At 39.2% G+C, this 16,079-nt stretch overlaps 1 protein-coding gene across 1 annotated transcript; it reads right to left on the reverse strand.

Annotated features, from left to right (window-relative positions):
• Positions 1-13,480: 13,480 nt before the first annotated feature.
• On the reverse strand, positions 13,481-15,340 carry ARMCX2 (armadillo repeat containing X-linked 2). Its single transcript, XM_065901312.1, has one exon. The coding sequence runs from the start codon at positions 15,338-15,340 to the stop codon at positions 13,481-13,483; it is 1,860 nt and encodes a 619-aa protein (XP_065757384.1).
• Between the last annotated feature and the right edge of the window lie 739 nt (positions 15,341-16,079).

The raw sequence follows: 16,079 nt of genomic DNA on the forward strand, positions 1-16,079 counted from the left end.
TTTAAGTGGAAGGAGTCAGTTCCGAGTCAGTTCAGTATGCTATTGACTGGAAGTTCCTCATATAGGTTTGTTGGATTGGATTGTGTAGGTGACTTATGTGATGCCTCTTAAGAGATATCTTGGGGGAATGCTGTTTTATATTTCTTCCAGCCAAATAATATAGGGTCTTACCAAGCTTTCTGTATCCCAGAATGGCAACGGCAGGGAAGCAGCAGAGAAAGTCTTGATCATTCAAGGAAGACACAGAAGCAAATAGAGAGCCATCTTGTCTGAAGGGGCCACAAGGAGGGAATGGAAGTGGTGAATTATGTAGAATAATACTAGACCCACATGGACTCCTTCCTTCTAAGAACTCCAAGGCACTCCATAAGCATCCTTGAACTTAGACACACCATGGAGAAAACAGTAGATCTTGAACTGATACTGTTTCAGTCACCCCCATGGAATGAGAATACAAGATGAAAATTGTGAGTATTGCTATGGAAAATAAAAGTTGGATGTCTTACATGCTTGAATTTGTGGACTGAGATTTATTCCAGTTACATATAAATACATACATATATACACACATGCATATTTGTATATGGATAGTAAACAAGCTGGAAGGATATACCACAGTGTATTAGAATGGCATTCTGTAGCAGTAAGGTTACAAGACATTTACATTGTCTTCTTTGCCTAGTTAACTACACTTTTCCTTATTTTAGCTCAATTTTTACTCCTTGGGGAATTTTTTCTGTCCCCTTTCTACCCCCTTCAGAGAGCTTTGATCTTCTGCTGTATATTCTTATATACCGGTGTCCCATTCTTTCTTTGTACTTATATGGAATTATAATTATACATGCACTTGTGTGATTATTTGATTAATGTATATCCCCCACTATTCTGTGAGCTTCATGAACGCAAAGACTTAGTTTTTCTCATCATTGTATTCTCAGTACCTTGCATAGGCACTCAATAAAGACTTATTAAATGGATAAATGAATATATTTCTACATTGTTTGAATATTTTACAATGATTGTATTAATTTCATTATTAAAAGAAAATAAAGATTATCCTATTTAGAACAAATATAAACATAGATCTTCTGGGCCAGTGATTATTTGAGGGTCACACTTCCTAATAAGAATGTGTTGGTAATTATAGCTTCTCTCTCCTGAAAAATCCACATACACCCTGCTTTCATTCCTAACACACAACTTTACATATACTTTAGGTATTTCTAGACTTGGCCAGAGAACACCTGGTCTAGGTTTATCAATATGGTTAGTGGGTGAGAGCTCCTTGGACACTGGCCTAAGCCTGGCTGAGGGGCCACCAGGGAGGATGTGGAATGGCAGGCAGCAACCTTGCTGCAAGGCTAGGCTCCTCCTGGGTTCCCTGGAGTTTGGGAATGAGAGGCCTACCAGACTGCACTCCTCAGGCTGGGTGGGAGGCAGTAGACACGGTCCAGGGAGGCTTCTACTCAGGGAGAGAACAAGTGGGTCTGGGGGGCTCTCCCTGCAGCAATCACTTCTCTAGGCTACATGGAAACTGTCAGGTACAGGGGTCTAGGAGAGAGCGATCCCATTCTGTTTTCCATTGGTGGGAACAGTGCTCCCATCTATGTTGAGGCTGAGTTATCTTTATGGGAATTTGGGAGAGGGATGGAAAGGGCCAAAGGTATTTACCCAGGTTACCACGTTGGTCACCTGTTCGTGTATATTTTTGAAGTGAGCAACAGAGTCAGGTGCAAAGAATGAGAGGCTGTGGAATATGGGAAGGGGTTGGGAGACAGCACCTTATGCCCATCTTGACAGGACAGGGAGAATCACACCATCTTTGCAACCCTTACACTCTCAGCTGCCTCAGCCTCACAGCTCTTCCCTTTGCTCAGAGTTGAATTTCACTGTTCAGAAGGATTCAGTCTAAAAACGTATCAAATACTTTAAGCATGTGGGGGACTTCCCTGGCGGTCCAGTGGTTAAAGACTTCGCCTTCCAACGCAGGGGGTGCAGGTTCAATCCCTGGTTGGGGAGCTAAGATCCCGTATGCCTTGTGGCCAAAAAACCAAAACGTAGAATGAAAGCAATATTGTAACAAATTCAATAAAGACCTTAAAAATGGTCCACATTAAAAAAGTCTTAAAAAAACATACTTTAAGCATGTTTATAACACTTCTTATGTAGAAAAACGGTACAATCGTAAAACTTAATTGGACTAAGGCACTTGCATGAAGCAAAGCCTCCTTCTTAAGTTGGAAATCTTTTTTACGATATATTTTTCCTCGAATTGATTCCTTGTTACTTTTTCAGTGAAAATAATTTCACTGCCTTTTTTTCTGATGGTAAAAAATGATTGCATGCTGATGCTTATTTTTAAAAGGGCTGCAATAGTACTAGAAAATATGAGGAAATAAGTACAAATCTCATGTTTACTCTCTGCCTCTACTACTGACTTCCTGCCCACTCTCTAACCCCAATCCCCTGCTCCATTTTGGTATATGGATATGGTTGTAGGGGAGATGGAAGACGTTACTGCCCCAGGGGATTGAAGGCGGAGGGAGGGGACCTGCGGATCAGGCTAGTCTTGTGAAAGACATCGATGGGGCTGAAAACATTTGAAAACTGTTACCCAGAGTCAGAAAAAGCAGCCACTGAGAGCAGCATCCTGGATGATTAATGTCTTTTAATAACATTTTATAATTCCTTCCACAAAGCTCTTGCCTATTGTGGCAGAGGCTGTTAATGCTCCCCAATATTCATGTTGTCTGCTTCCTCCTGGGTATCCAGCTAGATGACAATGGTAAGTGTCCCTTTTGATTGAGTGCAGCCATAAGTCTGATTCTGGGCCAAAGAATTGTGGCAGAAGTGATGTAACTCACCTCCAGATTTTTCCATGTAAAACCTCTCCATGCTTGACCTGTGCTCTCTTTTCCCATCCACCAGCTGAATGGATGGACAGCGGAACCTTCCTGCTAAACTGAAACATTAACTTGGGACTCTTTTGTGGGAAAAAATTTATTATTTTTTTTATTGGAGTATAATTGCTTTACAATGGTGTGTTAGATTCTGCTTTATAACAAAGTGAATCAGTTATACATATACATATGTTCCCATATCTCTTCCCTCTTGCGCCTCCCTCCCTCCCACCCTCCCTATCCCACCCCTCCAGGCAGTCACAAAGCACCGACCTGATCTCCCTGTGCTATGCAGCTGCTTCCCACTAGCTATCTACCTTACGTTTGGTAGTGTATATATGTCCATTCCTCTCTCTCGCTTTGTCACAGCTTACCCTTCCCCCTCCCCATATCCTCAAGTCCATTCTCTAGTAGGTCTGTGTCTTTATTCCTGTCTTACTCCTCGGTTCTTCATGACATTTTTTTTTTTAGATTCCATATATATGTGTTAGCATATGGTATTTGTCTTTCTCTTTCTGACTTACTTCACTCTGTATGACAGACTCTAGGTCTATCCACCTCATTACAAATAGCTCAGTTTCATTTCTTTTTATGGCTGAGTAATATTCCATTGTATATATGTGCCACATCTTCTTTATCTATTCATCCAATGATGGATAAAATCATACTTTTTTGAGTCTTTTGTTGTAACAGTTTTACCCTTTTATGCTACTATGACATTGATGGCTTTCTTTCCTTCCTTTTTTTTTTTGGACCTCAGATGATGAAGATTACACTAATCAGATTCCTTCCTTCATATCATACCATTTGCAAAGGTCTAATCAAAACCTTTTCCTCTCTGAAAGGCTTTTTGGCACAAGATCTATTCTGTTTATTTTAATAAATATATAAATAAGTTTTAAAAATCCCTCTTCTTTATTCATTCATATACTACTTTGTTTCTTTCATCTCTATTCCTCACTTCCATCTTCCTCCCAACAGGCAACTATTTTAATATATTTGATGCGTATATTCTTGTTTGTCTGAGTTTCTTTTAGAACTTACGTTATTTAATATGCATGAATTTTTAATTTAGATAGTGGTATGTTGCTATGGTTCTTATTTTGTTTTTTTTTCCCACTCAGCAGTATTATTTTTATGTTACATGTTACTCTGGGTACATCTAATCTGTAGTTTCCAGCTTTTGCATGATGTACCAAAGTGTTCATCACTCTAATTTACTTCTTCATTTTCCTAGGAATAGAATCTAGACTGCTTTCAACTCCTTACTACCCCAAACACTGAGATGAATGTCCTCATATATGTCCCCTTATGGACCTGTGTGAAAAGTGTTCTGGAATATAAAAATGGAATTGTTAGGTCATAGGGTACATATATAATTAATGTGATTAAATACTGTCAGATTGCTTTTTGGAATAGCAGTGACAGTCTAAAATCTAATTAGCTGCCTGTAAGTGTAAGAGTTCCTATATCCTTGCATCCTTACTAACACTTGGCATTTCCCATCTTTTGAATTGCTGGCCAAATAGGTGTAAGTGTACAGGTATCCTCCACTTTTTGAAAGTTCACTTTTACGAAAGACTTAACCTTAGTAGCTCTTTCTGCTAACAGAAAGAAATCTGAAGAGGATTTTGCTTTTATGAAAAATGGAGAAAGGTGAAAATAGCAGTTCAGGGTTTGTTTTGCAGCAAGCCATTATAGAGGCAGCGTGCACCCAGAGCTGCAGGAGTAGCACCATCAAGCTCCTTCTCCTGGAACTACACTCAGCATCAAGCTACCATAGCTTTGAACTGTGTCTGTAAGCATCTGTGTTTTATCTCGATTTATTTTGTGCATCTGTTAGCAAGATGTGTCCTAAGGTAATTGTTTCTTCACTTTAGACCCTTTCTGCTTATGAAACACTCTACTTTTGGCCAGTGGGGGAAACCTGTATTTATAATTATATTTTAATTAGCAATTATCTGACTAATAATGAGTTTGAACATCTCCATGTATTTTTAAGCATTTTGGTTTTCCTCTTCTCTAGGTATACTTTTCATATATTTTGCCAATTTAGGGTGGTGTGTCTCTGTCTTCTTCTCTTGTATTTGAAGAGTACTGTGCATATGCTAGATATTAATCCTTTGTTAGTTTAAAATATTGCAAATATCTTTTTTTCTATCTGTCTTCTATTAACTTTGTTCATGGCGTCCTTTACTGAATAGAAATTCTTATTTTTATATAACAAAATCTATTAATCTTTTTTGCCGTATGGTATGTATTTCTGAGGTTTTAAGAAATTTTTGTCCAATTCTAGGCCACAAAGATATTCTCCTATATTATCTTCCATTAACTTCATAATTTTAACTTTCATATTTAGGTCTTTCATCCTCCAGAGTCCAGATTTATATTTGGTGTTAGGCAGGGGTCAAGTTTTATTTTTCTCCAAATCGAGAGCCAGTCTTCCCAATACCATATACTAAACAGTCCATCCTTTTCCATTGATTTGTAGTGCCAATTTTACAGTATAAGTTTTTATATTTACTTAAGTCTGCCTCTAAGCTTTTACATTTATCTGTTTATCTCTTACAAATTTCTTTTATTACTATGATATGGCAGGGACAGCTAGTAATCAATCACCAAATGATCTCTGTTTTTTCCTACTCTCCTGCCTGCCTTGCATTTATAATAATTGAGGCCATATGACTAGATCTGGACAAGGTACTATAAGCAAAAGTAATGTGAATTACTTCTGGTTCAAGGTAGTTTAAAATCCTGTATAAGAGGCCACATTTGAGATGGAGGAGCCACAAGATAGAAGAAACCACAAGATGGAAGAGTAACAGCATGGAAGACTGAGAGCTGCCCAACCAGCATTAAATTTTATGTAAACAAGAAATAAACCTTTGTGTATTCATTGAGATTTGGGGGTTCATTTGTTACTGCAGCATAGCCTATTGTTATCTTGACTAATGATATAATTTTGTAGTATATCTTACTATCTGGTAGAATCAGTCTCCTCTCTTTATCATTATTTTTCAAAATTGGCATAGCTCTTTTAGAGTCTTAATACTTCATATATATATATATATATATATATATATATGTTAGAATGTGTCAATCAAGCTTTGATAGCTATTTTTCGTGCTAAGCCACTTTTGCATTCCAAGTTGATCATGAAAAAATTTTTTATACATAGCTGGATTCCACTTGCTGACATTTTGTTTAAAAATTTTACATTTATGTTTATAGGTAAGATGTATAGTTTTCCTTTTTCATACTAACTTTGGTTTTGATATAAAGGTTAGTATAAAATGCATACTCATAAAATGCATTGGATAGTATTACTTATTTCTGTTCTCTGGAAGAGTTTGTACAAGATTGGAATTATCAATGCCATCTGGGCCTATTTTGGGCAGCAGAGGGACTTTTAAACTACTGATTTAATTTCCTCAGTGGTTATAGGACCCTTTAGAATTTCTGTATCTTTTTGAGTCAGTTTTGGTAGGTTCTATTCTTCAAGGAATTCTAACATTTCATCCACATTTTCAAATTCATTGCATAAAGTTAATCATAATATTCTTTTATCTTTAAAAATCTTTGCTTACTCATTATTATGTCCTCTTGTTCATTGCTAATATTTTTTCTTAACACCTTTTTTTCCTTGATTAGTCTCACCAAAGGTTTGCTTTTTTTATTATACCATTCACAGGACCAGGTTTTGGCTTTGTTGATACTGTCTAATGTATTTTTACTTTCTATTTCATCTATTTCTGCTCTTGTCTTTTTCATTCTTCTGTCTTTATTCTGTTGGTCTTTTTCTAACTTCTTAATTTGGATGCTTATCTTATCAATATTTAGCCTTTTTTTCTAGTCTAACATAAGATTAAAAAAAATAACTTTATTGAGAGATAATTCACATACTAAATTCACCTATTTAAAGTGTACAATTCAATGTGTTTTAAGTATATTCATAGAGTTGTACAACCATCATCACCACAATCAATTTTAAAACTTTTTTTTTTTTTGGCGGTATGCGGGCCTCTCACCGCTGTGGCCGCTCCTGTTGCAGAGCACAGGCTCTGGACGCGCAGGCCCAGCGGCCATGGCTCACGGACCCAGCCACTCTGTGGCATGTGGGATCCTCCCGGACTGGGGCACGAACCGTGTCCCCTGAATCGGCAGGCGGACTCTCAACCACTGCACCACCAGGGAAGCCCTTAAAACATTTTTATCACTCCAAAAAGAAACCCTGTACCCTTTAGCTGTCACTCTTCATCTCTCCTCCACAGCCCCTCCAGCACTTGTCCACCATGATTCTACTATTTGTCTCTATAGATTCACCTATTCTGGACATATTGTATAACATAAAGATTTAAGGCCATAAATTTCCCTTGAAATACCATTTTTACTGAATCCCACAAATTTTGATCTTTAGCATTCTTATTATTATTCAGTTCTCAGTATTTTAAAATTTCCACTATGCTTCCTTTTTAACCCATTGATTATTTAGAAATATGTTTTAAAATTTCCAAGCACATGGATTTTAAAAATGTTGCCTTTTTATTATTGATTTTTATTCTAATTGCATTTTGGTCAGACAAGGTGAACTTTATGTAAGTCATTCTCAGAAATTTGTTGAGACTTGATTTATGGCCAACTATGTGATCAATTATTGTAAAACTCCTGTGTATGCTTGAGAAGAAAGTGTATTTTCCTATTATTGGGTGCAGGATTCTGTTTATTTTCATTAAATCAGCTTGTTGATTGTATTGTTCTCTATTCTATAACTTTACCATTTTTAGTAAATACTTGTCCTTTAAATATTTCAGAAAAGTGTGTTGAATTATCCCATGTGATCGTTGATATTTTCATTTCTTTTTTTCTTTACATATTTTGAGGTTACTTTATTAAATGCCCACACACTTAGAATTTTTATTTATCTTGGTGAATTGAACCATTTATCATCAGTTAAAAAATCTTACTTTGAAGTAATTATAGATTTACAGGAAGTTGCAAGGATAATACAGAGAATTTTTCTGTACCTTTCACACAGTTTTCCCCAATGGTTACATCTTACATAACTATAGTGTGATATCAAAATTAGGAAACTGACATTGGTACAATATGTGTGTATAGCTCTATGCCATTTTCTCTCACCATGGCAACCAATATTCTAAACTCTTCCAACACCGCAAAGATCTCCTTTGTCTTATCTCTTTCTAGTCACACACACTCTCCCCCTCACCATCCCTAACTCCCTATTCCTCATTTCTATAATTTTTTTCAATGTTATATAAATTGAATCATAGAGTATATTTTTTTTTGAGATTGGCTTTTCCCCCCCAGTCAGTACAATGCCCTTGAGATCCACTCAAGTTGTTTTGTGTATCAGTAATAGTTCATTCCTTTTTATAGCCAAGTAATATTCCATGGTATGGATGTACCATGGTTTGTTTAACCATTCACATATTTTTTATCTTTAATAATGCCTTCTGTCTTAAAACCTATTTTTGTCTCATTAATTTAGCTCTTCCAACTTCCTTTTGGTTAGTGTTTACATGGTATATTTTTCTGACTTTTACTTTCAAAGTTTCTGCATGCTTATTCTTTATCATGTAGCTTGATTTTTTAAATCTGACAAAATCTTTTAACTAGTAAGTTTAGCCCATTTTTTCTTATTATGATTACTAATACATGTGAGTTCTGTGCTTTCTCTTTTTCTTGCTCTTTTAAGGCTTCACTTTTCTCATTTCTCACCTTCTTTTGGATTAAATTATTCTTCTTAGTGCATTTTTCCCTTTAATGCATTGGACATTTTACACTCTCTATTATTTTAGTGGTCACTCTTGCAATTTTATCATTCATATCTAACTTAAGTCTAGAGTTAATCAATTATATTAAGAATATATGAGAGTCCCAATTGTGATTAATTTGGACTGATATAAACATGTTTTTAGGCACACTCAAAATCTATAATTCTTTTCTTTTTTGTTCTGATAATGCAATATCACCCTCAGACCTAAAGTGTTTTCACATTTGAAAGTATGAATCTCAGTTAAGGCAGGAGGCAAATTGCTATTTATTTTCCTTATAAGCAGGGCACAGTGGTAACTATTTTTAAAAGGCCCAGAAAGGCTCAGAATTTCCCAGATCACCTACTTGAGTTACCAGTGTTCCCATATTACTAAAGAAATCTGATAAAATGGTGCATTCAACTGATATAACGATTAAGTAATTGAAAAGGCCAGTTTCTAAACTCATTCTTCAAGTTGTCTCTGACAGCTTTACGTGGAGAAAGATTCACGCAGTAGGAGTTCGTAATTGCTCTATTTTATCTTTTACATTGAATCAGGTATTCCATAATTTAGTCTACTCATTGTTTTCACTGGAATTTGCTCAATGATTTTACAAACAAACATCTGATCTCACCCAAATCCTCTTCTCCATGAAACCATTCTATGGGAGGAGCAACCTTGTCACCTAGAACCCATTGTCTGTGGGAAAGGACACCCAGTTAATTGTAGGCTATTAGTTTTCAAACCCAGACTGTGGAAAAAATTCTTATTTGCATTTTGCCCACCTCAACCCCAATACCTCACGTTTTCTTGAGACTCTATTGCTTACTACCCACTTCTGGTCTTACTCTTAGTCTATAGACTTTTGTTTAAGCACAAAAAGGGAATTTAAGGAAAGATGTTGTGACATATTTTACAAGTAATGGAAAAGTTGAATATCTGGCCTGATAAAGGATGGAAACAAGTGCAGCTCAGGGACTCCAAGAGCAGGAGTTTTTATCACTTCATCCTTGTGCCCTACCACTAAAATGACAGCCCTGTATTCTCAATTCTTGCATTTATCAGTTCATATTCTTTAAAAATAAAGAAACCATGATAACTTTCGATCCAATTGTTTACCCAGACCAATAAATTAAAGCAAGGAAGGCAGGACTATTCAGTGAAAACATGGTTGTGAGAAGTGCCCCCACTTCAACCATGCCCTGAACACACAATGTAGAAGGTAAAAACTATAGTACTACAGAATGTCTAAGGAATGTTTCAACAATCATGCTTAAGTAATAATAGAACACTATATAGTTGGTGCTCAATTCCTGGTGCCTGTTGTCATAATTTTACCAGGTTAAATCTTTCCAAAGAACTACCTTTTTAAATCTCAGCACCACCTGGACTATGCTGTTGATCGTTCTCATGCGATGATTTAAGACACAAAAACCTAGACTTTAGGAAATGAAATATTTGCCTATTGTGTGATTCTTAGCTCATTCATAAGACCAGACTACATGTCTCTGCATGGGAATAGGTTCCATCTGAAGGCGATGGAAATTTCCACTGCTAATCAGAGCAAAGGAAGCTGGTTAGATTACCTTCATATCTGGGATCAAGCCAAGAGACATTAATGCATCCATCTTCAGTATATGAGCTCAGATACCATTTCTACTTCATCCAGAAGAAGACATTACTGTTCCAGGATTGACATGTTTTCAGATTCTCCTTATTAAGGGTTCAAACAATCTTGGGTCTAGCCTCACCCAGGGTCACCTTGTTACCAGAGCAATGATATTCTTTATTAAATGACCATGGGTTTGATGTCATATGGGTTACAATGGTCACAGTAAAACTGAGTAAGATCAACATTAGGCCCCAGAGTCCTCCATCATTTCTATCCTAAAAGGAGAAACAGATAAAAGGCTTTCACCTTCATTATTTTCACCACTGATCTCTTCAGAAAATCCTTAAATATTACGAGCTGTCAAGCCTATGGCTGTGGATACAAGCTTTCCAAAATTCTAATTTTGCCTGAAAGCTCAAATTTTATTGTTGGTGGCAAATACAGTCAGTTGTTTTTCTTGAAGGTTCACTTCATTAATTTTCAAGAAAATGTCTGCCCAATACTAAAGTCTGAAAAACCACAGTCTTTCTGCCAGTCATTCTTTCAAGTATAAATGGTGTTCCACGTCAAAAGCAGCTAATTCAGTGCACAACTCAAATGATTGTGCAAACATTTTCCTTTGAGACAACCACTGTATTAAGCTATGCAGGAGAAGTGCTTTGTGCACACTTTGTGTTACACAGAATTTTAAAAAGATATGCACTCAATCAACAAGATTTAATAAAAAATAAAATTTTATTATAAATAAGGACTCCATTAAAGACATTTAGAAATGAAACTGGATTACAGAAATTTGTTGAGTGTGTGGCTGTAAAGAATTCAATCACTACTAGTACAGTTTGGGGACACTGCCTTGATCTATGCTGAGGCACCAGCAGTTTTACCAACCATTGTTTTATTTTGAAAATAATTTTGACCTTACAGTTTCAGGGACCTGTAGTGGTCTGTGAACTACACATTGAGAACCACTGATGTACAATATGATTCCAATTCTGTGTAAAAATACACTGAGATGACATAATAACCATCTGAAAGAATTTTCACTGACTTTCAATTGCAGGAGCCTTTTTTTGACTGATGCCACAAACTCTTACATATGGTGAATGTCTTTTCATGCCAATAATATAAAAGTACATCGCAGTTTTTTTTTTTTTTTTGTGGTACGCGGGCCTCTCTCTGTTGTGGCCTCTCCCGTTGCGGAGCACAGGCCCCAGACACGCAGGCTCAGCAGCCATAGCTCATGGGCCTAGCCGCTCCGCGCCATGTGGGATCTTCCTGGACCGGACCGGGGGACGAACCTGTGTCCCCTGCATTGGCAGGCAGACTCTCAACCACTGAGCCACCAGGGAAGCCCTACATTGCAGTTTTTAACAGTTGCATACTATTTTACTGTGTGGACATACCACCTATTGTTTAGCCAATTCTGTAGTGTTAGACATTTAAGTTGCTTCTTTTTCTCTCTTAGAAACACTGCTCAATTGAATACCCTTGATATTCCTCTGTATACAATTATTTGATTATTTCCATAGGGAAAAATATCCTACAAGTGCAATGTTTGGCTGAAAGGCAGGTGTACCTTTAAAACTCCTTATATAGATTACCAAATTGCCTTCCAGATAAGTTGTGCCAGTATATTAGGCAAAACTGTCCATTTTCTATGTGCCCCCCTCCCAGGAGTCCCTGTCTCTATTTCTGCCACAGCCTACCATACACCTGTACCAAAATGAAGGTTTCATGAGAGGTGTCAGGAGAGCAGGCTGGGTTTGGAAAATTTCTGCAACTTCTCCCATTTTCTTCTTTCATTGCTTCACTGGCCAGGGGGCAGATGAAGGAAGATTTTCCTGCTCTTAAGTGAACTCAGAGGTGGGGGTGGGGTTCCCATAAAGGCCTCACCACTGCCCCTCTTCTAAACAAAGGAGGATCTAGACCTCTAACCTGAGGGGGGAAAAATCACTTTGCACCAAGAGTCATTCTTTTTGTAACACTGCTCTTTCTCATCATTATAAATGGTGACTCAAAAAAAAAGAAAAAAATGGAAAGAAAAAAAATGGTAACTCACTTTGGCATTGCTTGGTTGCCAGAACTGCCCAAGAAAGAGGGCTTTCTCTGTCAGAATCTGCACAAGATCATACAATCCTTCCTCTCTGTTGACCTATAGCCAAGATAGCAGATTTTGGTACATTTTTTGGTAAGCATCTCTTATCATCATTCCCTAACATTTCCTATAGCCATCGCCCTATTTCACTCTTCATCATCTCATGCTTGGTTTATAATTTCCTAATGAATGTCTCTACACCTAACCCCATCACAGCTCCAATCCATTTTTCACATTGCCACCAGATTATTTTTCCTTTTGCCAAAAATGCCCAGTAACTCCCAGAAAATGACAGGATCATATTTCAATCTTCAGCTTGGTGTTCAGGGTCTTCCCCAAACTTTTTTTGCCCTACATTTCCACCTTTATCTCCCATCACTTCTATTCCTACACTTTCCATTCCAGGCAAACTGGTTACCTTCTTGTCACTGGAACAGATTTCCTACCTCTGTGTCTTTCTTCAAGCCATTTCCTCTCCTGGAATGCCCTTCTGTGTTTTCTCATGCTGTCCTTCAGGGCCCACCTTAAGTGTGCCCTTCCTCCTTGAAGCATTCTAGCCACATCTGCTTCATTTAAACAGATAGCATATATTTGACAATGAGCATATGCTCAGGTACTGTAATCTTTTTCTATTTATGTACCTTATCTCTCCAGCTAGATTTTAAATTCAAGCAAGAGAACAATTTTTTTTGTCAGTTGAAACATACAAGTTTATTAATGATACACAAATGAAGTCTTTGGTGAATAAATTCAAGTCAAAACAGATGATAGAAGTGTAGGCTATTCATGATGGACAGGTTCACTGTCAATTCACATAAAGGAACCAGTAAAAATATTTCCATTCAAGCAGCACGATTAAAGTCACAAATGTGTTTTCAGTACAAGAGGACTATTTATTTGGTATTCATAAAATTATTCAGCTTAAAGCTGGAGACTGTCACAGATAACATCACTCTGGATGATACATTATTCAAAACTGGCAGCTGAAAGGATCCCTTTACTATATAAGCAAGTGGAAAAGCAGTAACTTTCAATTTTCATTGCTTCCAGACTGCAAAACCAGACATTTCTTCAAGTCTCTGAGACACATAGCCAATCAGAATTTGTCCACTAGTTTTATAACTTTTACTTTCACCAAGAGGTCATGGTGATCTGCTAAGGCTCGAATTTTCTTAACGCACACTCCAGATGTAGTGCATAAGTAAAAAAGGGAACCTTTATTGAACTCTCTGTAGTTGAATACTTCTGCTCTGAGATTGTCATAGATGATCTCAAATAGAGTCAGGGCATTAATAAGAATTTCTGATTCCACATAAGAATTGTAGAGGGAACTAAATGATGATGGCACTTGGGTACTGAGCAGTTTTTTTAACATATCTGGATTTTCAGCAAAATTCGAAAGTATTTTCAAAATCTCAACCTTGATTTTTCCACCTCCCTGAGATAACAAACGGAAAAAGTTTGCAATGGAATTGACAAGCAGGTGCTGGTAGTCATTAGTAATAGTCATGTTTGTTAAAAATTTTAGTCCAACTACCTGTACTGCTGAGTTCAGGTTAGAGGCCATGATGTCATCCATCACTTTATTCATGTATACCTGAAGCCGGCCCTGATTTTCATAATTCTCACTCAGGTTGTTCATGGCCATTAAGGCTTTTTCCTTAATGTGGGGATCAGTTTTGTTGATCATGTTTGCAATAATTGGGAGGCCTCCCAATTTGCGAATTGTGTCTTGGTTGCATGAATAATTGGCATTGTTGCTCAGAGTGAGCAAAGCTACCTGTTGGATGAAAGGATCATCCGATTTCTGAAGCAAAGCAAGGACTTTCCTGAGATCTCGAACACCCAGAATCTCATCAATTTCATAAGGAAAGGGGCGCTTCTGCATGGGAATGGGTCTCTTCCCTCTCCCTCTCTGCTGGGTCTCAGGCTCAGAGTCTGACTCCGATTCTGTGTCCGTCCACCCAGACTCCCCTTCTTCAGAATCAGGAACCTCTGCCAGGAAAGCCTGTCCTCCATTAGCGGAGGCTGCGGCAGCTGCCGCAGCCCCATCTCCAGGGCGGAAGCCCAGCCCCAATTCGTCTACTTCAACCTTATTTTTCTTGCCTTTGCCCTTGCCTCCAGTCCGGGACTTGGTTCCACCCTTAGCTCCACCTTTGGGTACAGCTCCAGTAGCTGACCCGGCCTTAGGTATAGCCCCAGTATGAGCCCCAGGGGTTGTTTTCTTGGCGGCTGCTGCTGTTCTAGAGGACCCTGAAGTCCCAGGAGCCTCTGCAGCCCCAGTAGGGGCTGCTGCCCCAGAAGGCACTGCAGCCCCAGAAGGTGCTGCTGCCCCAGAAGATGCTGTTGCCCCAGAAAGTGCTGCTATCACAGTAGGTGTTGCTGGTATGGAAGCCTCCACTGCCTCGGTAGGTGGTGCTGCCTCAGTAGGAGCTGGTGCCCCAGGAGCCTGTGCTGTGCCAGGGGCTTCTGCTAATTTAGGAGCCCCTGTCATTGTGGAGGTCTCTGCAGCCACGGAAGCCTCTGCCTCCCAGGGAGCTGGTGCCACTGTAGAAGCCACTGTGGCTTCTGATTCAGCTTTAGGCCCAACCCCGGCCCCTTCTGCCTCCTGGTCCTGACTTCCTGCCCCACTCTGAGCCTTGGCACTAGATGCAGCTGGGGCCACTGCTTCAGCTCCAGTCATGTCCAGAGCAGAAGTTTCATCCTGGACCCTGACCTCTGCCCCAGTGTGGACTGGGGTTGGAGGACCAAATCCTGGCCCAAGGTCAATTGTGAATCCAGCCCTTAGTCCAGCTCTAGCCCGGGCTCCAGTCCCAGCCACAGCCCTGGTCTTGGGCTTGGCCAGTCTCTTCTTCATCTGGTTTCTTCCCCTGGCATATTTGTAGACGCAGTACCAGGCACTGGCCCCAATCACTATCCCAGCGGCTACACAGCCAGCATCCCGAACACGGCTCATGATGCAGCTGGAGTGATTCCCTGATCCAGGGTGTGGAGCTGGTGTGCCCAAGTGGGGTGCGTGCACGACAAGGTAAGGTGCTTCAGTTCAGGCTCGAAAGTTCTGCTGAGGTTGCAAACTAAGCAGGACCTGGGGTAAAGGATAAAAATGAGGCTTAGGGCTCTGGCTCACTTCATGCTTAACCAGGCCTACTTAAAGGAGAGTTTGGGAACATAATGCTTGGTGGGTGGACTAGTACCCAGACACAAGTGTCCAGGCCTCTGTGTGCTGATTCAGGACCCTGGTTGTCTGATGTTTCCTACATCTTTATCCCTAGCCCTCACTGTCCAGTGTAAACACATCTAATTTCCCAGCACCTAAATGGGGGATGAGAGGCCATATAGACTTCAGGAAAGCTGGTGGAGAACCAGAAAGAACCCCAGATTCTTCTCTGATTCCCTCACCCCCAGCCCAAAGGTCCCCAAATGATTCTCATACACGTACCAACCTGCTGGGAGCAGAAGCAATTTGCTCTTTTCCACCAGGCTTGTAGTTGTGCAGGGCCCAAAAGGCAGACAGACCTGTGGAGAGATCCCAGAAAGGGGGTTTCGGGGGCCTTTGGTAGATGGATTCTCTTCTTTTCTTGATTTGAACCCTTGTGGGCAAGTTTCCCCCTCTCAGGGCTCCTCAGTCCCTCCATATCCCTTCCTCCTCAAACCCTTATTTAAGAAGGCAAATGCCACACCCCTTTCGCTGCACC

This window comes from Phocoena phocoena, chromosome X (assembly GCF_963924675.1).
Source record: "Phocoena phocoena chromosome X, mPhoPho1.1, whole genome shotgun sequence".
Classification (NCBI taxonomy): domain Eukaryota; kingdom Metazoa; phylum Chordata; class Mammalia; order Artiodactyla; family Phocoenidae; genus Phocoena; species Phocoena phocoena.

Coding starts and splice junctions, on each gene's coding strand:
- ARMCX2 (XM_065901312.1), bottom strand. CDS start 15,340: ATGAGCCGTGTTCGGGATGCTGGCTGTGTAGCCGCTGGGATAGTGATT.